At 40.8% G+C, this 25324-nt stretch overlaps 1 protein-coding gene across 2 annotated transcripts; it reads right to left on the bottom strand.

Moving 5' to 3' along the window:
- Positions 1–6158: 6158 nt before the first annotated feature.
- Positions 6159–21283, bottom strand: tmod2 (tropomodulin 2). Of its 2 annotated transcripts, XM_079216377.1 has the most exons (10): positions 21207–21283; positions 16301–16521; positions 14929–15085; positions 11265–11387; positions 10908–10976; positions 10072–10202; positions 9872–9979; positions 9639–9782; positions 8639–8783; positions 6159–8058 (listed from the first exon to the last, which is right to left on the bottom strand). In XM_079216377.1, exons 2-10 carry the CDS (start codon positions 16424–16426, stop codon positions 8027–8029), a joined length of 1035 nt encoding a protein of 344 aa, XP_079072503.1. In that variant the 5' UTR covers positions 16427–16521; positions 21207–21283; the 3' UTR covers positions 6159–8026. The 2 variants fall into 2 exon arrangements, with proteins under 2 accessions (XP_079072503.1, XP_079072502.1); XM_079216376.1 differs by having other exon boundaries at positions 6159–8783.
- Between the last annotated feature and the right edge of the window lie 4041 nt (positions 21284–25324).

Raw genomic sequence — 25324 nt, 5'->3', positions numbered from 1 at the left:
ATGGCGACCTTACACTTCCCAGAAAAATATATTGTCTCGTGATCACATTAAATTCATACTACACGTGGGGTAAAAAACTAGCATGTTTTGAGTACTATTAGTAATACCAGAAGTTTATAATTAACATGATCGTGTTAAACTTTTACTTCACTAATTGTTTTGTTAAAAAATGGCTTTGCCAACATCCATTGTCTGGAAAGAGTGTCTCGCGCCTCCTCACCGTGTTGCGTAAAGTTACACAACTAAGCAACTACTAACGGATGTGGGGTTATTTAGCCTTGAAAATAAAATGATAAAATACATTTAAAAAAACAACAAAAAAAACAGCTGCCCTTATTTCAAACCAGCAAGCTGTTCTGTGCATTATTTGTAGTATATTATTTTCAGTGGCAGCGAAAGCCATCTATTGACATTTATTTATGTCAATAGATGGCTTTTATTTCAACACATGAGATATATGTTTGTTATTCGAAATTGATTCCAACATTGTATTGTGCTGTGTCCATATGTTTTTTTAATCCAACTTTTTGATCACAAAACGGCAAAGGTAAAACATAATTGGCTGTACAAAGTGAAGTTTATTATGTTTCGTCATTGGCAGTTTTTACATGTACAGTATAACAAATCAACTGTTTACAAGTTTTTCATATCCAGTATAACAAATCATTTACAATCATACAATCACAGAATGAATCACGTTTGATGGAGAAAGATTAGTTCAGTTGTGAACTGAGGTGGGCTAAAGTGCGCTCGGGGCTTTCCTTGCGCGTAGCAGAGCCTCTCATATTTCATTTGGAGGGCGCTGTGATTTTTAAGCAGCTCACGATGGTCAGAATGAATGTCTCTGTGTCTCCTCCCTAGATCTGTGTATTCCCGTTGCAGGTGGTGCAGAGTCTTTGTACTCTCATCCAGTGCATTTCTCTGCTGGTTGAGCCTGAGCTCAGTGTCACTGAGTGTCTGAGCTGAAGGTTTGACTCTGCCAGCTGTCCCTGAAGCTTGGAGACGTCGTCCCGGGCTTTCTGTAGAGCCACGGCCAGTGTCTGCTTCTCCTCCAGGGCCCTTTCTTTGTCGAGAGCAGATGTGATCAGATCGGCTCTCTGCTGCAACTCTGGGACTCTTGTCTTGTCCGGTTTTAAGGCATCTTCAAGTTGTGCCCGTCTTGTCTTGCTCTCTGACTGCTGCTCTTTGAGCCTGTCTACAGTGCACTGGAGCTTAGTGATGATAATTTGGTTCTCAGAGATGGTCTCATTTTTCTTTGAGGTCATCTCTTCATAGCGCTCAGAGAGAGAGCGGTGTTTAGATCTGAATCATATTTGGTCTCCATGACGTGGAATTTCGGCCTGATGTCTGCATTCTCCACCCTAAAAGTCTGCATGTTGTCCATCAGAGTCTCTGAGCCTGCAGATGCGTCTCTTAGCTGGTTACTGAGAATTTCTAGACGTTCCGCCAAAGCCTGCTTTTCCAAGATCATCTGATCAAAGCGCTTCTGCTCACTTCTGAGGGAAGACCGTAAGAACTTTTTGCCGATCAGGCTCCTTTCCAAAGCCAGAGTCCTCTCAGAGAGCTCCTTCTCTTGGATCTCGATCATTTTGAACGCTCTCAAGGACCGAGCCTTCTCCTTCTCAAAGGCCTCCTCATGTCTGCTGCAAGCTTCTTGGTTGCCCTGAAGCTGCTTTCGATGAAGCTCGCTCTCATTTAGCGCAGCCGCAAGTTCACTTTGCAGCCTTTTGTTCTCAGAGGCGAGTAGTTGGTTCACATTAATCACACGGTTCAGTTCTTCCACTTCCTTTAGCTGCTGGGAGACGGCAGCCTCATAGTCCTTCTGGAGTGAACTCTTTTTTATTCGTTCCTCATTAAGGTCTGAGGCCCACTGCTTCACTTTCTCCTGCAGTGTGGACACGATGGTGTCCTTGGCTTCGATGTCGCTTTGAAGTTTCTGGATGTTGAAGTGCCGGGAATGACTTGCAACGTCTTTTTCCAGACTTTCCGCCTGCTGCTCGGTGAGGCTGTACTTCGCCTTGCTCCTTTGCTGATCTTTCTGGGACTTCTTGAGATAATCCACTTGGACCTTCAAGTGCTCCACCTCAACATGAAGGCTGTTTCTTTCAGCTCGTTTCTTCCTCAGAGCCGTTGCTAGAGCCTCTTTTTCTTTCCGCTCTTGCTTCAGGGCAGCTTTGTGTTGAGCGTTAGCGGCTTTTCCGTTCTTCAAGGCCTCTGCTGTGGCTCTTCTCTCCACCTCTAGGGCTTCCTGAAGATCATCTGATTTCTGTGAGACATAAAACAATAATAGTGTGTGGTCCGTGTCTAGTATTTTTAATTACGTAAGAGAAGTGTATGGGTTCACAAGTGTATGGGTTCACAACAATGAGCTGTAATGCTAGTGCTGTAGAAAATTAACAAAATGACGACATCGCTCAGAAGCCATCTTCATCCTAACAACACTACTCTATAACGCTTTTGCTCTCCTCGGCTCGCGATACTTCAGTTTTAGAAGCACGTCAGGAACTAGTCGAGCTTTGGGTTACGTAAAAGAGAGTGAGTGTTTTGTTTGTCCGTTCTACTGTAGAAACTTTGCGGTGCAACATGGCGAAAGATTCTTAGTTTCAGTTGATTATACACTAATGAAAACATAGTTATCAGTTTTATATCCCGTTTCTGCAAATTGATCCTACTAAATATTACAAACTGCGGGGAGATGCATGAACAAAATTTGACAGAGGTATCAGCTGCATTATTTGACTTTCTCATTGTATTTCCTAGCTGTATTTTCCTTTCTTAAAGAAATGGCTGCTCCTTACTGATGATGTAGCTTTAATGTATAGCTAGGTTAAAACCATGGCTTTTTGTATTCCTAAAATAACTGTAACACGTGTCCTCTATCAATGCATGCGATGTGTCCAACAGTCTGGTCAACAGTGTGGTCAACAGGTGAATTGTGGCATATTAAGAGTGTTTTGATTCCACCGTCACATTCTGCATTCCACTTCAGAATCACCAGAATTCCAAAGAATTTCTTTTCACTTCTGTTCTTATTGCCTCCAATCTTCTCATCATATCTTATCTCCTACTATCACCACTCCTCTCCCCTTTTCTAATCTTTATTCTCTATCATCTGTTATTTCACTTCATTGCCTTTAATTTCCTGTTGCATTACCTCATATAACCTCATTTTATAACCATATTTCCTTTTATATCTTATGATTTTATCTCACTGTCATTTCTCATGTCATCTAATTTGAATTAGAATAAAATCTCCACTAATTTCACTCATCTTAGTTAATATTTACATTTGGGCAGAATTTCTAATTTTTCTTATTTCATTTTATCCTACTCTTTACTCCTATATGTCCATATGTGTTTATTTCATTTGTTTATGTTGAAATAATATTTAATAAAATTGTGAATGTATTTAACTGCCTTAAATCTCTCATTTGAAGCAATTTATGTTGAATTCAACAAAACATTTTTCACTTATCCCTTTTGACTCAGTCTAATGTAATCGTTATGAGTTTTGTCCTGCAGTACTGCTGACTTTGACCTTATGAAAGGTTAATGATAACTTTGCGTGTACTTAATACTAGGTTTCATCTGGTAGCAAATTCACAAATAGCATCCCTTTCGAGTCCCAATGATAAAACTATGGTTGACTTATATGGCTATTCATTTAGTTTATTTACAAAGTTTGATCACAATATATATATATATATATATATATATATATATATATATATTAAAAAACAGGACCTAGACCTTTACACAAATTGCCACGCTCTAGCAGATGGATATCATGCTGCATCATGGTTCCACAGCACCGTGACAGTCAAAGGTGTTAGTGGTTCCCACAAAATGAGTTTAACCTGACTGTGCGTAAACTGGTACTCAGAAAGGAATACAAACCAGACAGTGTGTATATATTGACCACACTAGGAGCTAAATACCTGACAAGACCCCACTATAGGGATCCTAGTCAGGTCATGGGACTCTACTTTGTCTGATTGATAATTTAAAGTGATATCTCTGTTCATGTCCACTCACAGATACTGCCTGATGTTTTTCAGTGCTGTACAACCTTTAGAAAGGGTGGAACCCAAAAGTGATGTTCCTGTCAGGTGGTCTTACAATACCCTAAAGACAAGTGTGTGTGTGTGTGTGTGTGTGTGTGTGTGTGTGTGTGTGTGTGTGTGTGTGTGTGTGTGTGTGTGTGTGTGTGTGTGTGTGTGTGTCTGTATTTTCAAGAAGCATCTTTGTTTAATAAAGATGGTTTGGTGCAAGTGAGGTTTGCACTGTATTAATCCAAATATTTGCTTTTGTTAATACACCCCAACTGTTTTTCAAACCTAGTGGTTTGCCTACGCGTGCGTGCTTTCTTCTGAAATAAATATATTACCAGTGGTATAGTAGTTTATTCAGTGAGCGATTGACTCCCACCTTTTTGGCTCGGCTGTTTGGGAATACAGTACAATACAAGTGCCCTCTCTCCTCTCCCTTATAATCTGATATCCTTTGTTTACCAAGCGCATGAGGTCATGATAGAGAGGGACTGCTGAGAGCTTTGTTCAGGGCTGACTCACCACAGAGCACTCGTTCTGATGGAAAAAGTCAATAGCGGGATTGTATGCAGGCGAACACACCTGTTCAAGGTCAGAATCTCTGTATAAAAGCTGGCAGAGAAAGCGAGAGAAGGGAAGACGGGGCATCGCTTGGGGGGCCACAACAACCATTTTTGGACACAAAGACACAAGTTAATATGTGGGTCCTCTACTGGCTTTTTTCCAGTTCATGTGGGAGCAAGTCGTCCCTGGCCTGGAGTTGGAGTCAGTCCAGTCCAGTGATGTTTAATCCTCGTCAGAATCCTTGCCTGGGCTCCACCTAATCCAACCTCCTGACCTGCAGCTGCAATAACATCACATCTCATCCGACTGTTCATGCCAAAGTGCCGAGGAGAATATCATCAACTTCACACTCAGTTACTGATACTTTCATAATAAGCTGATGCATTGTTGTTTGAGGATAAGCCGACTGGCAAGCTTGGTTTCAGGTATCCATTAACATCCTCTTTAAGGCTTAATCTTCATGGATTGAGACTCCCTCTTTTACTTCAAACTAAACATGGCATTGCTCATGGCAGTGCTCTCTGGACATCAGCCTCAAATAAAGACACGGACTAGAAGCTGTTAGTAATAGTCTATTTTTTTCCCGAATGCGGAGGAGGAGCAGTGCTTATTAATAGTCATGGCCCGGAGGGAACAGTTGCACTGTACTTACATAAGCACACAACTGTATATTTCACTGTGCGATTCGAGGGTTTGGCATAAACCTGCTGTTCCTCATCCTCCTCTATTCCCACACAGTGGAAACACTGGAGTCATTCACTGCAGCCACAGTTCACTGCCAGCAGTGCAGTTTCTCTCTGACAGCAGCTCGCCGCACAGGCCCTGGCACAGGAAACTCAGAGAGGGATGGAGTCATACATGACATCATCCCTCTGGCATGTGGTGCAAACAATCTGGAAAACTGGATCTGATTAAAGGGTGCGCATACGTACACTGCCTAGAGTACCTCCCAAACCAAAAGGCCGTCTATCAGTCATTATATATAAATGTACAGTCTGAATTTGAGGTCTGGCCACAACCAGTTTTTAATCTTCAGTGGTTGCACACACACAGAGTTAGTTTATTTTTGTACTCATGCTAGCGTCTGTTGCTCAGACAACCTGCTAAACTAATGACATTTCTGCCAACCTCTGCGTTACTGCGCATTTAGCACTGCTCTTTCTATCTAAATGCACACGATATCTACAATATAGTCGAGCTTGAAGTTACATTGATTGCCTCTATGAGAAATAGCGGTTTGACATTTCATAGCACAAGGTTCCCGTACTTGAAGTACTGTGGATCTTTCCAGTAAACATTTTGAGACCCTGAACAGCGAATGAAGTCTGCCCTATTTGTCAACAACTGAGCATTTGCACGACAACTGAGGAAACTCCATCTGCTGATGACACTCAAGAGTTGAACTCTATGGGCCAGAATATAGTGTTACTTTTTCTAGTTCATAAACTATTTATGCAATGTTAAACCGGATGATAAACTATGCTGTTAATTCATTTGAGTTTTTTTTTTTTTTTAAAGAAATGCAAAAAAGGGCACATTGAGTATGTAAAAACATTTATTGTTGAGGATATCGTATATTCAGCAGTGCATTTTACCAGTCTTGTGGTTTCATTTGTATTTTGAGATGGCATTTTACAATGAATAATATACATATTATGAATCACAGAATATTTGTATCAAGCCCAGGCAAAGAAGCACTTTTCCACTTTAGCTGACTGTCCACCGGCAAAGCACAGTAATGTGAAAACAAAAAAGGTCCAAGAAGAAATACTAGCAGATATGACCGTGGACAAAGTACAGATATAAAAACCCAACGTACTGAACTCAGCCGTTACAACTCTTGTCCAAGGAATGTGAGGCCGTTAGGATGAAAGAACAATTTTGGTCAATAGAAACATGATGTTCACGAGTGATTTCATGCCAGCATATTGTTCCTATTACACATAAAACAGTATATACAAGTTTCAAGTAATCCTAATTTAGTCTTGTTAAACCCATCGCAAGCAGGTCAGTGTACCTCAGGAAGTTTAGCTTGAGGCCCGCATAGCATGTTGTTATCTGTTACATGATGAATGACATGCTACTGCTGAGATGCTGCGGACAGAGTGAAAGTGTGAGGTGAAATTGAAGAAGCCTTTCTATCTGGGAGACGTAGCTCATAGAAACATCAGTAGTCCTGGGAAGCAAAACAGAAAATGTGTTTGCCGACTCTTCCTCACATCTCAGTGAACTACTTGCTGAACATTGTGCTGTAAATGGCCCCCAAAAATGGAAAGAACACAAAATGTAATAGCATGACGTGATCTAGATCGTCGTTTCCGTGTTTACTTGCGAGGGAATGACTGAAACCTGAACCATCGCGTTACATATTGATACTGTGAGCACTGCTTGTGTTAGTCTTTGGCATGGTGAAGCATCAGAGAAACCCCATGTGTGGAGCAGACATTTACAACATCATTCGGAACCGCAGGTCAAAGCCTCTTCAGTCTAGACGTGAGTTAATATCTTGTTATTTTTACAGTACAATCCCAATTTAATTTGATCCAAAATATCCAGACCTAGTTATAATTTCCTGTTAAGGGACAAAAAGGATCAGAATAAACGGTTGAGTTGTATAACACATTATTTCACATAGGAGACAGCATCTGATCTGAGGCCAGCACAAACTCAACCATTAAACACACAGGTCAAGGTGGCTTTACAAGGCAACCCTAATGAATGGTGGTCTGATCACATGGTGACTGATGTTGCCGTAGGACTGACGGACTATCACCATTCTGCCAGTAAGCTGTGCTTCTAACGGACTGGTCTGACTTTGCCTTCACTTTCTGATGCTGTCAACATCGACTTTAGCGCCGTCTCTATTGTTCTAATGTCAAATTCTGCTTTCAGTACAGGTATTCCACTGGGAGCTTAGGCCTCAAACTACACTGTATACAGGGCTCCCTCATTGTTAGTTATTGTTTCAACAGAGCTGTTATTGTTGTGTCTGTTACTTGGTAATGTGCATGTTTATGCCACATGCTTTTATTTCATATATATATATATATATATATATATATATATATATAGTAGTAGAAAAGAAACAAAACAAAAAAAAGAAGTGAAAAGTCTGGACAGATCACATAAAGGCTCCAAAAAAAAAAACAGAAATTACTCAAATCTAATCAGATTTACACCTTCAATAACAATACAATAATAAACATAAGTATGAACATGTGAATGGGGGAGGGCAATTCCAGTTATTTCCCTTCTTCTCAGATGTATGTTCCGGTTGAGGGCGCCTTGCCCCACAGTTTGGCACAAGACTTAAGTTTCCACACAGTGAGATGAGACCAGGGCATTGGCTGAAATTATTCCACTAGGTGAGATGAAACAAGAGGATTGGCTGGGAAGCAGGTCGGGCTCCGCCCCTACAGGTCCCCTTCCACTCGCCTCTTGCGGACTGAAGAGGAAAAGTACAATGAGAAAGAGCAAAAAAGCATGACTTATTTTTATTTTTCTCCACAAAATCAACTGATTGACCGAGAAAATAATGATCAACTGCAAACATGCGACACAACCTACACAGGCCTGTTAGTTTATCAGGAAAAGTGACTCCTCATGAGCTAAGCGGTCGAAGTTTAGACTCATTTCAACAGCGTGTGTCAGCGTGTGCAGAAAAACAGGAAGTGAGATGTCGTCACTCTCAAAACTGCGTGATCACACCGTGTCAATGTCTGCACTGTTAATTCATTCAAACACTTTGATGCACGGGCACACGTTGAGTCACACTCATGCATCAGACCTGTGCTACCTCGACTCTGACAGGACGGGGAACTAAAAGAGAGCAAAGGGTCGTCACTGTGGACTGACGTCTTGTGGAAAAACAACATTGTAGAGACAGATGACCTGCAGAGATGTTGGAATTGTTATGACTCAGTCTTCCAAAGAGAGATGGATAGAGGCTGGAAAGATAACATAATGGGCAACAAGTCCCCCAATTTTTGCAAGTTTAAACAAATGATCATGTGTGTGTGTCATACCCAGGTCGTTGTTCTTGGTGATAGCTGCGCCAGCTCTGGAGCGAGGTCCTTGCTGGGTGAAGTGGTAGCCAAACTTCACTATGCTGTTGTTCTCTTCCAACATTTTAGCAATCTCCATCTCCACGGTAGTACCCAGCTGCTGCCTCTAAACAAACACACACACACACAGGCACACACAAACTTCACTTTGGTTTAAAGACAGTAACAGTCAGTCAGAGGTTAGACTGATTTAAGCGATGACGTCCATATGAGAAAGTTGACCAAAGTAAGGCCATTCTTAACAACGCAGAAGACCAAGAAATTGATTCCTCCGTTCTCTACTAGAGGGTTGAACTATTGTGATGCCATCTTCCCTGGCCTACCAAAATAGGCTGATAGGAAAATGTCTGCTAGTTGAGAACTCTGCCACCAGACATTCAACAACTAGGGAAAGAAAGCACATGGCTCCCCATTTCTTTTACAATTGATTTTACGTTTATTTTGCTGACAGACAAAGCTCTTAATCATAAAGCACCTTCTTACATTTAATACTTTTAACTCCTCATCAACCAACAAGAGTCCTCTGAAGCTGGTATTTTAACTGCTCCGAAAGTAGCCCACAAAACTCTACATATTTATTGGATATTTTATTCTATTTTGAAGAACTTGTGAATTCTCTGTACTTTGTTTCCAATGCGTGTTTTTTTTTTTATGCCAAGCTGCATTTTATGTATGAAAGGTGTAATACAAATCAAGCTATTATGACCAGGGCTTAACTTATTTTCCACTACTGGAAACACTCAACTCGTGTTTTATTCAGGCAGTGGTTTGTGTTGGTTGGCATTTTCTCCAACACAACAGAAACATGTTTGACTACTTTGGGCTCTGTGAAACCACTTATTTAGTCATAAGTTGCCTGTAATCAGCTACACTGACACTGGATGAAAAAATACAAATGCAAAAGATATTTTATCATCAGTTTTTTTAACTATATGAATATCTTTAGAAGAGCAACTGGTACCTGGTTGTCTATCTTGATCTCTGTGAGGGTGTCATTGTCTCGCAATGCATCAACCAAAGCCTGCACGCCTGCCCCGGTGATGAAGTTGGACTCCAAGTTCAAACTTCGCAACGTCTTGTTCTCTCGTAGCATTTCACCGAACACCTGAGAGGAGGAAATAAAGCAAGGACGTAAATATGGAGTTGTCAGTTCACAACAAAGCCAAAAAAAGCCCACAAGCAACTGTCTCTCACCACAGCGATTGGGTCGTTACTCCGTGTTGCTGCCAGACTGAACTTCTTGACGTTCGTGTTCTTCTCCATGGCTTTAGCGAAGTCCTTCAGCGCGGGTATTGGAATGTTCTGGAAAACCAACAAAGACACACCGTCATCAGTCCAGGAATAGACAAGCATATGTACACTCTGGCGCTCTGAGAGCTTGTGTTTCTGTGTACCTTGATGTTGTTGAGGTTGACCTCTGTTAGGGAGCTGTCATTGCTTTTTATCCGCTGCAGAGTGTCTTCTACATTGGTGGGATTGGGAGGCTCATCAAACACTGGGTTCATCTTCTCCCCTTTGATCACATCTAGAAAAAAAACACACATGCAGAGTTAAAAATACTGATCCAAATCCAGAGGTTTTTCCTTCATCCATTCATGTCAATGAGCCTGAGAACGAGGCTGGACCGAGTGCTGGGTTGCAGGGTTCATGGAAAGCTAGTAACCTTGCCTTTTTGGCCTATGGATGTGGAGGATTAACAAAAGATCCGGAGTAATTTCACCTGAATTCTATACTCTAAAGTCAAATTATTTTTGGTCCTTCACGCACCACTGAGCAACTTTCAAAGGAAGTTGCGGACTTGTGGAGGTGAAGATTTGCAGCAACCTCTAAAAAGGAGCAGTGGCATAGTAACTTTACAAAGCATGAAGAGCAAACAAGTCAAATTGTAAATCTTATGTTAGTTCTTATCCATATGCTTTTGTCAGCGCAGAAAAAAAAAATGACTTCAGCATTTTAGAATTAGCAAGCTAGCTAACTAGCCAGCGGTCAGCTACTTAGTTAGCCAGGTTGCTAATTCCACCATGCTTAAATGCTACACCGCTGCCAAGATCGGCCGAGCTACCTAGCTCAGCAGCCAGCCATCCGTTTCCAGAACTGCGACACTTTACGGCACCTCTAGCGTATGTTGTCACCAAGACAACAAACAGTTGCCATTTTTTGTACTCGTCAAATGACCACTGGAAAGCTTTTCAACTCTATTTCTATGGATAACTTCTAAGAATGTACTCACTGTTTAAACCGTCTTTCGATGCATCGTATGTCTGGCTGCTGGTGACCAGCGTGTGAACACCCAGGATCGCTGCAAAACAAAAGCAAACCATCGACTCAGCAGCTGTGGTGAGGAATCAGTGCGAACGCATGTGTTCTTCAGGGATCAGTGAATGAAAGATCCAAATCTAGACGCCATAGCTGAGTTATTTTGCTCAGTAAGCCATTTTATTCCCCCATCAACACACAGTAAAAGACGCAGCCTCAGACAGACTGTTGTTCCACAACTACAACATCTTCCTTTTAAAAGAAACCTTCATACGGAGTAATTTTTTTAAAGACTTTTAAGCTTTCTCAAACTATTATTATTCATTCTTACCTGCTAGATCACACAGTTCTGTATCTGTGGCGCTGGATAGGGCTTCCTCTAATTCTGGATCCAGGGTTGTGATTTCTTCCTGGCGTGTTTCTATCGGTTTCATCTTCGGAACAAATGCTTTACCTTTGGAGAAAGAAGGAATGGAGGATCTCTTTACTCAACGAAGATGATTCAGCCCTCATAAAAATGGGCAGGCAATACATTACTTGAACTTCAAAACAGACAGAGGAAACAAGTGCACGGGTGAAGGTTTTATAAGACGTTACACAACCTCCAATTTCTATAAAAAAAAATGTTCAACTGTTACTTGTCGGTTATTGTGACTCGTTGTTTTTCCATCAGCCATTCCGATCCTCTTGCCTTGAGCAACAATCATGAGACTATCTAATCATGATGACTAAAAAGTGCTGTGTGAGTTTGTGCATGTGCCTGCAAGTAAATGGACACAGTCCCAGGTAAAGCAGCTGTATACAGACACCTACATTCCTGTATGTGCGCACACGCACAGACTTATTTAAATGTTTTTCTATATTTTGATATCAGGCGGCAACACTTCACAGAGCAGGACCTTGAAATGTTCATCGCTCTCATTTGCTCTTGAGCTTTAATCTCTCATCTTAGTAATTGCTAGTATGTGTGTTTCTTGGCTTGTTTATTTAAATCCATTAAATGTTTTATGCTTTCTTGCATTGCACAGAGAATCAGTACAGATTTATTTCTATTGGTAAATTTGACAAAATCCTAATTACATCCAAAGTTATTGAATGTAACATAATAACAACGCAATATTGTTGTTTAGGCCAGTTTATAATAATGGTAATGAGTCAAGTCGGAGAAACTGAAATATGCTGTTTAAATAAGTCCAGGCCTCCTGCTACTTTACACAGTCTGACAACTTTGGCATTGCCATAGTAACCCATCTGAGGGAAGAAACGGAAAGAAAGAAGGAAGTTACGGAACAATGACTGGAGTCTAATCTCAACTGTGCAGTCGGGGCAACACACACTTGCACTTGATGGAAAGACCAATGCAGTGGGTGCCATTCGGTTCTATGTGCCTGTCTCCTGAAACAAAAATACCCCGAGAACAGCCCCCCCCCCCTCCCACCCCCTCATCCAAGTCAGTCAAATTCTTCAAACCGGAGGCTCTGGCACTTCCTGAAAGCCAGTAAACAGTAAAGTACAGTCATTAGGCAGCATCCTGTGCCAGTCCCTCTAGAGCGTCATTTAGCGTGTCAGAGGACAAAAAAAAAAAAAGACGCCGCCAAAAGACTGATGGCCCCAAAGTCTTGTCATCTGTATGATTCCAAAGGAGCGCATACCATGTCTGTCAAAATCAGACACATAATTACATCACCATGGTGCTTTGCATGCTGAAAGCCGTACAAAAGATAAAAACACAAAACTTGGGTGTTACTTTTGTAGGTCTGAAGATCATTTGTATGAGTTATGATAACATTATACTCCACACACATGCTTCAGTGTGGGAACACAGTAACTTGCTAAAACCAAGTCTACAAATAAGAGCGTCCAGAAAAATCTGTCATTGGTGTTTACAATAAACTTGTTGGATTTTGTTTTCTCTTCCAAAAATGCTCTGCCAACTTGTGGCTTGTTGACTGCATAAAAATGAGGTCAAAATGACACAAATATGATGTAATCAACTGGAGTAATCCTTTAAACCAGCAGTCCTCAACCATTTTTGCGCCACGGACCGGCATTCACAGTGTGGGTGATAAATATGACATAATAATATGATACGATCGGCATAATAACAAATATAAAGTGTATAAAAATACAGCTCATCCGTATACCGAATTAGTGGGAACCCTGAGCTTGTTTCTCTGCTACGAGCCGGTCCCGTCTCGGAGTGATGGGAGACAACGACACCCGACGTGTGTTCTGTATGTCCTGTCTACTCCGTAACTTAAACCTTTAGTCCAGTCTACGCCGTAACTTAGTTTTGGTCGCCGACACTGCAGAAAACGCACTTCACAAAGACAGGATGTTGGAAATTGAAGCAGGGTTTTTTGTCTTTTTTGGCGATCTCAGGATAATCTGCCTTGATTTTAATCCAGAACGTTCAACAGAACTGAAACGTACTTTTAAGTGCCGGGAATGCTCTAATTTAGTAGTAATCATGTGCCGACACATGACGAGTAAACACTGTATACATCTTCCTTCCAGCCAGACCTTCTTAATTTGAATAACGTTCCCAAACCTCTAAGGAAATCAAGGACTAACAGAAGGAATGAATGGATTATAGAATACAATAAGAAAAACGGACCCAATACAATAACGTCCAAGTGGTTAAAAGGCTGCAACGGTTGGCATGGCATTTAAGCAGGCTGTTTGTCTGAAATATGTGTGTTATTAAACACACACACACCAGGGGGTTGAGTTTAACAAGGGGAAGAGAATCTGCTACATTCCACAGAACCACCACAGTGATTTGAGTTTTCCATGTTGTCATAGGGTGTGTGCACACACACACACACACACACACACACACACACACACACACGCACACGCACACGCACACACGCACACGCACACGCACAGTATAATTCCTAACAGGCCAGGGGGAAGATGTCAGCTCCATATTTCCTCTCCAGTGAGGGAGTAACTTTCAGATCTCTTGAAGTCCAACAAAAGGAATTCATCTGGACAATAATTTCAACCCAGTAATGTTTCTACTCTTCATACTACAACTATGTCTTACAACCTGTTTGAACACAACTAGTTTCTCTAGAGAAGATCAGGTTATTTCTGTTACAGCAACATCGATCCCATCCGGATTATGTCACCTTTCTGTGAGGAATGTCTTGCCACATGACATCTACCGAGTTGTAACAAAAGACAATTACATTCCCCTTTTGGGCATCGCAGACTGTTCCAAGGCCTTAGGTCTTTTCACTACTTTAATTCCCAAACTAAAAAAGGCTTGATTATATACATGTGAGTATAACAACTTCATTCACCTGCTGTTATAGAAAATATGAGTTATGTGGCATGAGGACATCTTTTGTATGGTTACGGACATGAGACAAAGTTCCACAGCTGGACTCACAGTATGCATGCATCGCGGCCATTCAAATAAGACTTTTGGCTCTGGTTTGCATATATTTGTCCGAAGAAAACCCTCAGCCTGAGCACAACAAGTCACGGTTTAGTAATGTCTAGTGTACTAACTGAACTAACCTCAATATACAGAGGGACTTATTTCTTTGACACTCTCTACCTCCAGTCCCCTGGTACAAACACACCTCCCCCACACTGCTGTATGTTGCATAAGAGCAGACAGGCATTAATAATACCTGCCTATACAGCAGAACAGTAATTACTGCTGTGTGTTTATCCTGCTGATACAGACACTTTGTCCCACGAGGAAACACATCTCCAACAGGTGACAGCGCCGCACTAATGACATTCTTAGTGAGCGTTAGGCGTGGTGCACTAGGTAACACTGTATAACACCAAGAGCAACGACCCGCCCTTGTTGAAGGGAAACACTTAAGATGGTCTATATTGACTTGTACATGACCTTTTGGGATTGAGGTTCATTTAAAGTACTTTGAATGGATTTTCGCTGTTTTCATTTTCAGTCAACAGGCGGTTTTAAAATAGTAAAAAAAGTTGGAAAGCCTGTGTAGACAAACACACACCTTTTCTCTCCCCAGTGAAGGTCAGTATGTCCTCTCTGTCCTTGTACTCCATGGCTTCCTTCTCCAGGTATTTCAGAAGGCCGTCCCTGTTAAATGACCCTGTATCTTGCTTAACCGTCTGGTCCTTCTGACGTAAGCCCGCTGGGAGAAGCGCATGCTGAGGAGAGAAGACGAGGAGGCACATTAGACCTGTCAACTAATGAAGACTTCAATACACTCACTATAGACAAAGATAAATGGTAAAGTTTGTTTTTAAGATGTTGAAGTTCTATATGATGAATAAAATATTCATTTATCCAATTATTTGAACACTTCCAAAACAATCTCATGCAACTATAAATACATGCTGCCCAATCCAAACCCATGTTAGTATCTCTTTCAAGGTAAATGTACTATGACATCATGATAGCTAAATGCATTTAAACAGACATCATTTTTCATAATTATGTACTGGGCAACCGGTCTGGACTGTCTTTAACTTTACAAATGCCAGTTTACTCCGCCTCTTCAGGTCTGTGTGGTAGTTGGCATCAATGACAGATGGAGTTTGAGAGTCACGTGGGATATAGACATGAAATACGAGTTCCTCTAAACAGGAAGTAAACATACTATGAACCTGTTGAACTTGATGCATGTGAACCAGAACTACACGCCTTCAAATACCTCCACCCACCACAAAATTGCAACAAATTGTGGACCATTTGTTGTCGGTGAGTCAAAACTTTAGAGGTGTGAACAAAGCTGCGAAGGTTCAGAAAAACTGTGCTTGTTTTTGTGAACATGGCCAATTCTACTTTTTCTATTTAATGGCATGAGATCCAAAACATTATATTTCCCCACTGTTTCCTGTGGGCCCTTAGTGGGGTGATTTATCTCACTGGGTTTAGATGGAAATTAAATAAAACACCCAGGCGCCTGGGAGGGATTTCATTATACTCTCCCGAGTTCTACTTACAAATAAACACACAAACACTTGGCAGCCTGCTGACAGAGCTGCTGCTGCAGCTGAGACTCTCCCTTCAAACTATGTTCCCAGCCATGGAGGCCGGTGGACTGGGAGGTGTTGTTGGAGGGTGCAAAAGAAAAATCCACCCATGGATTTGAATGTGTGATGTTCAATATATCCCAGGAAATTAAGGTATGATTATGTGGTATAATATTTTCTTTTGAGAAAACTGGAGCATGTCTAACATTATAGTTGTGTCCCTTAATTGAGAAAATTAATTATGGCTGCAAAGATTACATTTGGGTGGATAAAATACTCTACGCACCACTGAGCAATAAGTCATATGTTTTTTTTATTATTCTTAAATTTGCCAAGAAATCCGTTTGCCGCAGAACTCCCACTAAAGAGCCCCCACTGAGTCCTGACCTCAGGGTCCATCTCTTCCAGTGCCGTCTCCAGCTGTTTGAGCTCCTCCGCCGACATATTGTTGAGGATTTCATCTTCGTCGAGGTCCTTGTACTTCTCCAGGTCCTTCTTGAATGACAACGCCATGGTGCTAGCTATGGCTTGCTAAGCAACACTGAACAGCAGACCAATGCCACAACGTTCCCTCTCAGGCTCACTGCTCCAGACCAGGGAGAGGCTTCCTGAGGACCAACACACAAGCAAAACATTCATGATGATGGGGCATGGGATGCATTTTAATGTACTTGACTAAATCATTGTAATACCAATGTATCTAAATTGAAATATATATATTTTTTTTTTACATCTTATCTCTGTGAAACAATAGTTGATGACAGTCGGGCTGGATAATGAGGCCTCGCAGTGATGCAACATACAAGCATACACAGCTGGATCAAACAAATAACTTTCTCAGGCAACAAATCATCTGACCACTGCCATGAGGATCACCAACAATTCTTTTCAATACCCTAACGGTTTGCTACATTGGAAAACATTAACAACTTCAAAGAAGAAGGAAAAGAAGCATCTTCCCTCTGAATATGAAAATGCATGTTTGCAGGAAACGTTTGAGTAGATGCACCATAGTGAAGATTAAATAAAGCTCAGATAAGTGAATGAATGAGAGAGAGAGAGTGAGTGCCCTGTCAAACAAAATGAAGAGCCTTTGGTTCCCTCTCCCACGCTACGGATGACCACTAAATGACCTCATGATTTCCAGATTCCCTGCAGGACGCCACAGATGGCCTTAGTCCTAATCACTCTCACACACACTGAAACTGTAAACACACTTAAACTCAAGACTCTACTTTCCCAAATGGCATGCTCAAGCTATTGTGAAAAAATATATAAACGCTTGTGTAAATACAAGTATTATTTACTTGCAGGAATATTTCACCAGTCTCACTCATGTCAATTGTGAAATACAGCAACATATCTAAAGTCATTACAGCAGGGGGGGGAACAACTTGTTCTTCAACGTTTTGCCAAGGATTCTTTAAACTTGTAGTGCCATTTCCCCGGAGCTGCCTGAGTGATTTCTCTGGTTTAAAGGAATTTCCTCAGAGTCTGACACTTTCTGTGTCTCTGCCAATGTTCAGTTCTCCACAATCCAGGCTCTGTCCTGGACTAATTCTTCCCCTCACCTCCTCCATTACAGCTACACAACCACTCACATTTACTTTTGATTATTATGAGAGTCGTAGCAGGGACATTTGCAAGCCTGAGAGCCAGCAGACGAAGCAGGGGCTCAAATGTCAGCACCGATGACTTTAATAAAAGCGTATGAATATAATGACTGCTGTATTCAATGTGCAATGAAGCTAAGCCAATATGTTAGCGAAACAATATAATTGGATATTAAAATCTGGCCCAAATAAAACGCCAGGCTGTAGAAAGAAAATGTGAATAAAACTTACAAAGAAGAAAAATGCATACCAAATAATACATACCAAATGAAATGACAAATTAAAATAATCAATATTTGTTCTGAACCATGACCACAGCACTAGCGCGTTGCGTCTACAACAGCAGGATTGGATTCGCATGACGTCTGGTCATAGACGTTTCTGGAAAGGGGAGTGTTTGGTAATCTTTCACAATAAACACGGAGACGTTACTGTGATTGTGTGAAAATGAAGGCTTTGATGTTTTCTGCCAAAAAGCCCTCACATCCAGATCCGACGCCTTTCATTTCCTTCCACACCAGTCACATATTATATAGTGAGAAGGTATGAAAAGATTGGTCTTGTATAAGGAGTTTGATTTCTGACTTTCTTTCCTCCCTATTTTGGATAAATTACCCAGACTAATTCTAAAAATGTGCAGAAGGAAATAATGAGATGACATATGTAGCCAGGATCTGGAAAAATCGGAGACATAAGCCTCGGATGAATAAAAGTTAAGTCACACACCCGCACATACACAAACACACATAATGCTCTTATTACAAGATCAGCACAGAATAACACCATTTACCGGATGACCCTTCTTCTTCTCCTCATTCTTCTCAAAAACAATTCTCCACTTCACTGACATGTAATTCAGCACATTTAAAACAACAGCCACGGTTTACAGTACGTTTGGGCGTGCAGACAGAAGAGTAATGGAGCATGCAGACATGGATAATGATGGCAATGGGTGGGCTCAGGCCGAAGTAGAGACACTGAGAAGATCCATTAGTCCAATCTGATTGATTCCTTTCTCCCTCTTCTCTCTTCTAATCCTTCACGACAACAACAGATGGCTGAGAGCCAAGAATACTGCAGACCTGTACACTGCCTCATACCGACCAGTACACTCACGCTACCTTTTTGAACACAAACATATCACTGAGGACTGCACAAAGGACAAAAACACAAAAAGCATGATTCAAGTTCGCCTGACAGGCTAGATGTTTAGTGATGAAGTTAAAGTGATAAAAACCGGGCTGATTTAAGCAAGGTCAAAAGATATATACATGAAAGACCAAAGACACTGCAATTTGATTCTTGATAGTGTGCATAACCTGTAAGCACTTTAAATAGAGTTGCACTGTGAGTTGGGCTAACAATCTATTTCTCTTGGCTTTTTTCATGGAAAAAATACTGACCACGTTCATTTAGAAATCAAAAAAATTTAAAAGGGGAAAGTGGAATATAAAACATCTGTTTCTATCTCATTCATCTCCACCACCCAAAAAAAATCCCCATGTTTTTAAATGTTTTAAGGTGTTTCAGATCAAATTCTGAGGCTTCATCTTCTGCTGGCAGACAAACAGACTGCTAAAACTGCAAAACTGCTGGGCCATTAAGCGTGTACAATATCAGACACAATCTCATCTCTGGTTTATTTATATAACAAATAGCAGCCTCTTTTTTTTTTCTTTAACCCACACCGTCAAGGATAACTGTTGAAACCCATATCCAAGTCACTATTTTAGCTCTAAGGGGCTGAAGCTGGAAGAAAAAGAGATGAACAGGAAGCACTGACTGGTTATTACATTATTATAGAGCCCCACCCCATCAACACAGAGCAAGACTATAGTTAGAATGACCCAGCTCTGCAACCCACGGGACAGGAGTGTGCACTTCCTCCCATCTACTCTCTACAGTCTTATTCTCTACCCTTCCATCTCTCCACCTTGTAGATACTCAGTTTTCCTTTTTATATTTCATCTCCCAGGGGGCCTGGAAGTGTCCGAAATGAGAGAAAACAGATGGAAGGAGCGATAGAGGGTCTGATCATTCTGTCATTCAGGTAGGTTCACTGCAACACATTAACAAGTAAAAACAATAAGAAGATACGGGTGTCAGGAGACTAAAATGTGTTGTGTGTGTCCATACAACTGTTGTGCAGACATGGCAAGGGCCAAACAGGAAGTGGTGCGTTTCTCAAACAAACACTTATGATTTCCCCCGTTTTCGCCACACACACACACACACACACACACACACACACACACACACACACACACACACACACACACACACACACACACACACACACACACACACACCTTTCAGACCCACTGATTAAACTGATTTCAAGTTGTGCCTTGCCTTTCAGTTTAACAAGGACTTACAAGGGCTGGATAAGGGCTGACGCAGGTTAAGGAAAGGTTTCCACTTCCACGCCAACTCATGACAGTTGCTGTTCACTGCTGTGTGTGTTCACTGCATTACACCAAAGGGTGAAACCAGGCACTCATGGCCGGGTTTTCACTCCCCAGTGAAAAGTATGCAGGTCCAACAAATCCTATCTGAGGAGTCTGCTTATCTGCAATACAGCACTGCAGAGGGTGGTACAGTAGGCTGGATCACCAAAAATGCTGTGTCAGCAGCAGTCACCATGACAGTCCACTCAGTTACCTGCCGCACACCTTCAGGAGAGCCCCCTGCCTTCAGACTTTCAGGGTAAACTGCCCTTATAGCAAACTTGGACCACACCCTTTCTTCACCATTGAGCCCTGCTGGCAAAACTAGCTTTGGAAACACACACACACACACACACACAAACACACACACACACACACACACACACACACACACACACACACACACACACACACACACACACACACACACACATTAGCTCTTGAACAAGGAGTCTCAGTGGACTCAGTGAAAAAGGTACAGTGACCTTGCACCTATCAAACAAGTAAAAAAGGGCTGCTGGCCCGACACACTCGTGTGAGTCATCACGCCAAAAGTATGTCCTAAAAAACACTGAAGCGCTCGTCTTATTCAGACAGACAACCACGGTATTGATGCCCCGTCTGTAAAATGCAATGTCAGGCTCATAGGGATGGGCAGCTGAGATTAAATGTGTCCTACTTTACAACAATACACACACACACAACTACAATCATACACAATAAAACAACAACTATGAAGCGATACAGATACCAGGATCATTAGAGAACACTTAGTACCGCCATACACTACACTCTATAATATTATATAACCGAGCTAGACCAATACGGTCATGTTCCTTCGGTGATGCTTTAGCTGCAGCTAACTGAAGTAGTTTCACCCATCTCTTGCGGGAACGGACGCTAACTCGCTGCTGACATGTTCATGAGTATCACTCCGACAGCAAACACGTAGCGCAGTGGTTAGAGGAAGAAAACGTGCCACACGTTAGCGGAGTTAAAGCCAGACCAGGCGCTTTATGAGACGCTCACTTTGGTAACTCAGTTCGCGTCACATTTGTCTGCTGCAGCAACACCATGCGAAATAACATGTAACAGTTAGCAGCTAGCAGCTAGCCGTCGACTCAAGTTGCTAGCCGTTTAACGTTAGCTAAACCACCATGTAACACACTATGGATAGAAAGTTTCCTGAATTCACATCCTAAATCTCAAACCCCTAACTATATATGGCCTTACCTGCTAATGGGACCTAACTAAGGTGTCTCCAAATAATGCCAGTCTCCCCACTGAATGCGATGTCTTATGCGCTGGATTTCTCACTCACTCAGCCCAAGGGCGGTAACACAGGAAGGAGCCAGAGGATTCTCTGAGTGACGTGTGATTGAACCAATAGAAAGACAGTCTGCCACACATAAGCCAATGGCGTATGTGAGCCCGCCCTTTTATCTGGAAGGACCGATCAGATAATACAATAAAATAAGTGATAACACTTTTATTCAATTTGTATTTAGCTTTTTACCTGTTTTAATGTTTTCTTAACTGTTTTAAATCCTGTTTTCTCTGCATGTTTGGATGCTTTTAGTGGTTTTATGTGGAGCACTTTGAGTCGCCTTGTTGTTGAAATGTGCTATACAAATAAACTCGCCTTGCTTTACTGGCACTGGTTTAATAACAATACAGTTTATTTTGTATATACTAGACGTACAGTTGGTTGTAGGGGACCATACAGAGTAATCACAATTACACTATTGTGAGCTGAGATGGGTATTTAATATAAATAACTAATAAGTATTGAAATCACATTCATAGCAATTGCAATCAACACAACATAGGAATCCACTCCACACACACACACACACACACACACACACACACACACACACACACACACACACACACACACACACACACACACACACACACACACACATACATATCCCAACAGAGCAAGAATCCCTCTTTCAGGATGATGCGTGTCATACATACAGAGTAGACAGACGTGTAGAAAAGTGGTAACACTACAATGGAATAGTCTGGGGAGCAAGCCACTTTAATGTGCCGCCAAGCCGACTCCAAAATATCACAGAGACCTGGAAAGACAGACTACATACGTACACGCATGGGAACCTCAATTCTATATCTCTCTCCTTCTGTCTTTCTCTCACACAAATACACACAGTGCACACTAAACACACGTACCTTAGCCTTAATTGTAAAGATCAAGGGGAGCTCATCCTCTCTGTACTACACTGTGTTGCACAATAGTGGAGATAGAATGTCATGTACCCTCTCGGTTCACTCAATGTGTTCACTGTAACAAGATGCCTTGCATGTAACACTGACACTTTGGGAAGAGATGTGAGTGAAATCAGATAAACGGTAGTATCCCAATCAGCCAAATGAGTTGAATAATACTGAGAGGAAGACTTCTTTACAGACATTTTAAATCAGTGTCACACCAGAGATACATTTATTGTGTACTGTGTACTGTGCACTGTCACTGTCACTGTCTTCTGATATTGGTCAACCTCTTCAGTGGGTAGTGTTGCTCCATCTGTGGAAATAATTACAAATATATATATATATATATATATATATATATATATATATATATATATATGACGTTTCTAAATCTTTTTGAAACACATACATTATATGTATATTGCATGTTATAATGCATGTTCTACTTCATTTATGTTTCAAAATGTTGTGTGAGGTGACACCATCTGGTGGCTGATAATGTGAGGGACTTGACACAGATGCAATACGAAAGTGAGTCCAGTAGGGGTCAGAACATAACTGACTGACCCATCATTGGAGACAATTTTGACTGAGATCCTATGTCTCATGTTAATCATGTTTTCTATGACAGGGTGTTGACAGATTACCTCAATCCAACCTCATCATCTCGACATTAAAATTAATTGCATTGCAATCCATAGACAGCTGGGTAGCACTTTGTGTTTGAACAACTTTTAACTTTTAAACCACATGAGTGTAATTGAAAGAGAAATGCTCCTATCTGACTCACTTAGTCAACCTGGTTTATTTTCCACCAATTAAAGACTGCATTTAACTTTGGTCCTTAACAACACCACAAAGCCTGAAAAGTCCTAATGGCTTAATCAGATGTGGCTTATTGCCTCCTCAAAGACAATGTACTGCGGCAAGAGTGATATTGCATTGATTGCTGCAACATCTTTGCTCCAAATACCTGTGGGTGCAGTTGGATCAGGGGGCGGCAGGAGAGATTGTCTTCATGGTAATGTTGTAACACAGTCAAGTTGCTACTCCTTCCACTTGCCACCTTGCCTTTTGTTTCATTTGTTTGTTTTTGCCTATAAGAGAGTGTCGGATGATTTTAGTGGAGTAATCATTTTCCTGTTTGCTAATAAAATCTCCTGTTGTTGTTTGGACCCCTGAGTGAACACACTGAAAATATCAATGTTTAAAAAATAATTAACTTTACTGAGAAACATTGGATCGTTTTTGTTTTTGAATGCCTTTATATTTACAAAAAAAGAAGCAAAAACATGAATAATGGACTGAATAAATTAAATCCAAAAAGTGATATCTCACATTGAGAACATCATTTAAAATGAATGCTTTGAGCTCTCTCCTCTTGCTATCTCTTTGTACTCTTACATAAGTTGAATGACCTGATTTCCATCAGAAAATAGCAGACAGTGAGATCATTTATAACCAGTAGAGACTAATTAAATAAATGAATCATTCAGAGATCATGAATCCACTTGTCGCTTCCCAGTATATTGAGTGAGATTTCAAGGAGATACATCCTGTGCCTCCCAAAGTAGCACCTGCAGTCTTTCTACCCGCATTAAATCACATGTTACATACCTTTTCACAAACATTAAAATGACTTAGTATGGTTATAATATTTGTACCATCATTGCTTTGTACCATCATTGCTTACCATTTCCAGCTCTTCTAACACAGCAATTCAAAAAGGTCACAGACGATAGGGACGGGGCAATGGCAATTTCCACAGGATACAATCCAGTAATTAATACATTACTGGTGTACTGTTCGTGTTTAAATATTGGCTGTCATGTAACTTGGTTATTCAACATGGGTTTTCTCCTGTTCATTTGCCACTCTACAATGATTAACAGGTGTAAGTTGATATCTCATCACAACAAAAGACACTCAGGTTCTCGTCATACCATTTCGGAAAAAAAAGATTAGATAATGGGGATTTTATTGCATGCCAAACTGTAGATAAGTTAATTTATGTGTGCTGTCGTCAGTGTTGTACAATACACTGGAAAATTGATATTCAACATTTCATTATCAGTTTAACCAAACAAATAAAATCAAATGAGTTAGGCATAAAACAGTACAGCCAATTGAAGCCACTACGTGTTATTGAACATTCCAGTTTGTACTTTAAGCATCAATTGGGTCCAACAATTATGTTGAAGGGTGAAATATGGACTACTATGATGACACATGTACTAAAACAGACATTTTCCAAGAAATGTAATCAAAACCCTCATTCAATACACCAATACACTGTACAAATATGTATACACAATATATGGAGTTTTTACTGTAACTGCATAACCTAAATTGAATTATTTCTATACATTCTAAAAATAAAGTTGAATGTTTGTGAGACTGATTTCAATATGATAGCAAGGATTACAGGAAAAGTATGTTTAGTGAATAAACAGTCATGTTTTCATTTGGCAGACTTTATGACACTGATATCCCAGCTTTGGAAAATCCCTTTTATATCTTTTTAAAGCTTTTACTGTGTGGTCTAGGTCTAAAACATGTTATTTGTATGCACGGTTGGTCATGGGACTGTAATTTCCTCTCACAGAGGCCATCCAAAGTGATCCTGCACTTAACAGCTTTGGCTCCAGATGTCACATGCAGGATCAAGTGGTCACAGAGACCTGCTGAATGTTTCCACCCAATGTGAAAGGATCTTTCAAGTCCTACTTAATTATGTGTTACACAAGACTAAAGAGGTAACCATCTGAGTCTTGGCTCTAATGACCTTAAAATATAGCCATATAGTGAGGGACTATTTTAAATATATATATTCAAATATATCTACTTACCTACCTATCTACCTATCTATCTATCTATCTATATGTATATATGTCTGTCTGCCTGTCTATATATATTTATGTCTATAACTTTTCAACAAATGTTCTCAATCATCATATTTGTCTAAGATATTATTCATTATTGTATAGCCTGTAAACAATTGTTAGTCATCATCAAATTCGTCGTGTTATTATGAATTATTTTGAAAGTGTAACCGGAAACGGTGTCTTGTTGTTCCTCCCGGACGTCTGCACGTCGACGTGAGGGTCTATGAC

This window comes from Taurulus bubalis, assembly GCF_910589615.1.
Source record: "Taurulus bubalis genome assembly, chromosome: 4".
Taxonomy (NCBI): domain Eukaryota; kingdom Metazoa; phylum Chordata; class Actinopteri; order Perciformes; family Cottidae; genus Taurulus; species Taurulus bubalis.
This window is presented reverse-complemented; position numbering and strand designations above follow the sequence as displayed.

Bases quoted from the DNA above. Each gene is read 5' to 3' on its own strand.
- tmod2 (XM_079216376.1), bottom strand. From the start codon at position 16,426: ATGGCGTTGTCATTCAAGAAGGACCTGGAGAAGTACAAGGACCTCGAC. The intron at 15,086-16,300 runs GTCAGGACTCAG...TTCTCTCCTCAG, and splicing joins TGGAAGAGATGGACCCTGAG to CATGCGCTTCTCCCAGCGGG. The intron at 10,977-11,264 runs GTAAGAATGAAT...TTTGTTTTGCAG, and splicing joins AGAACTGTGTGATCTAGCAG to CGATCCTGGGTGTTCACACG.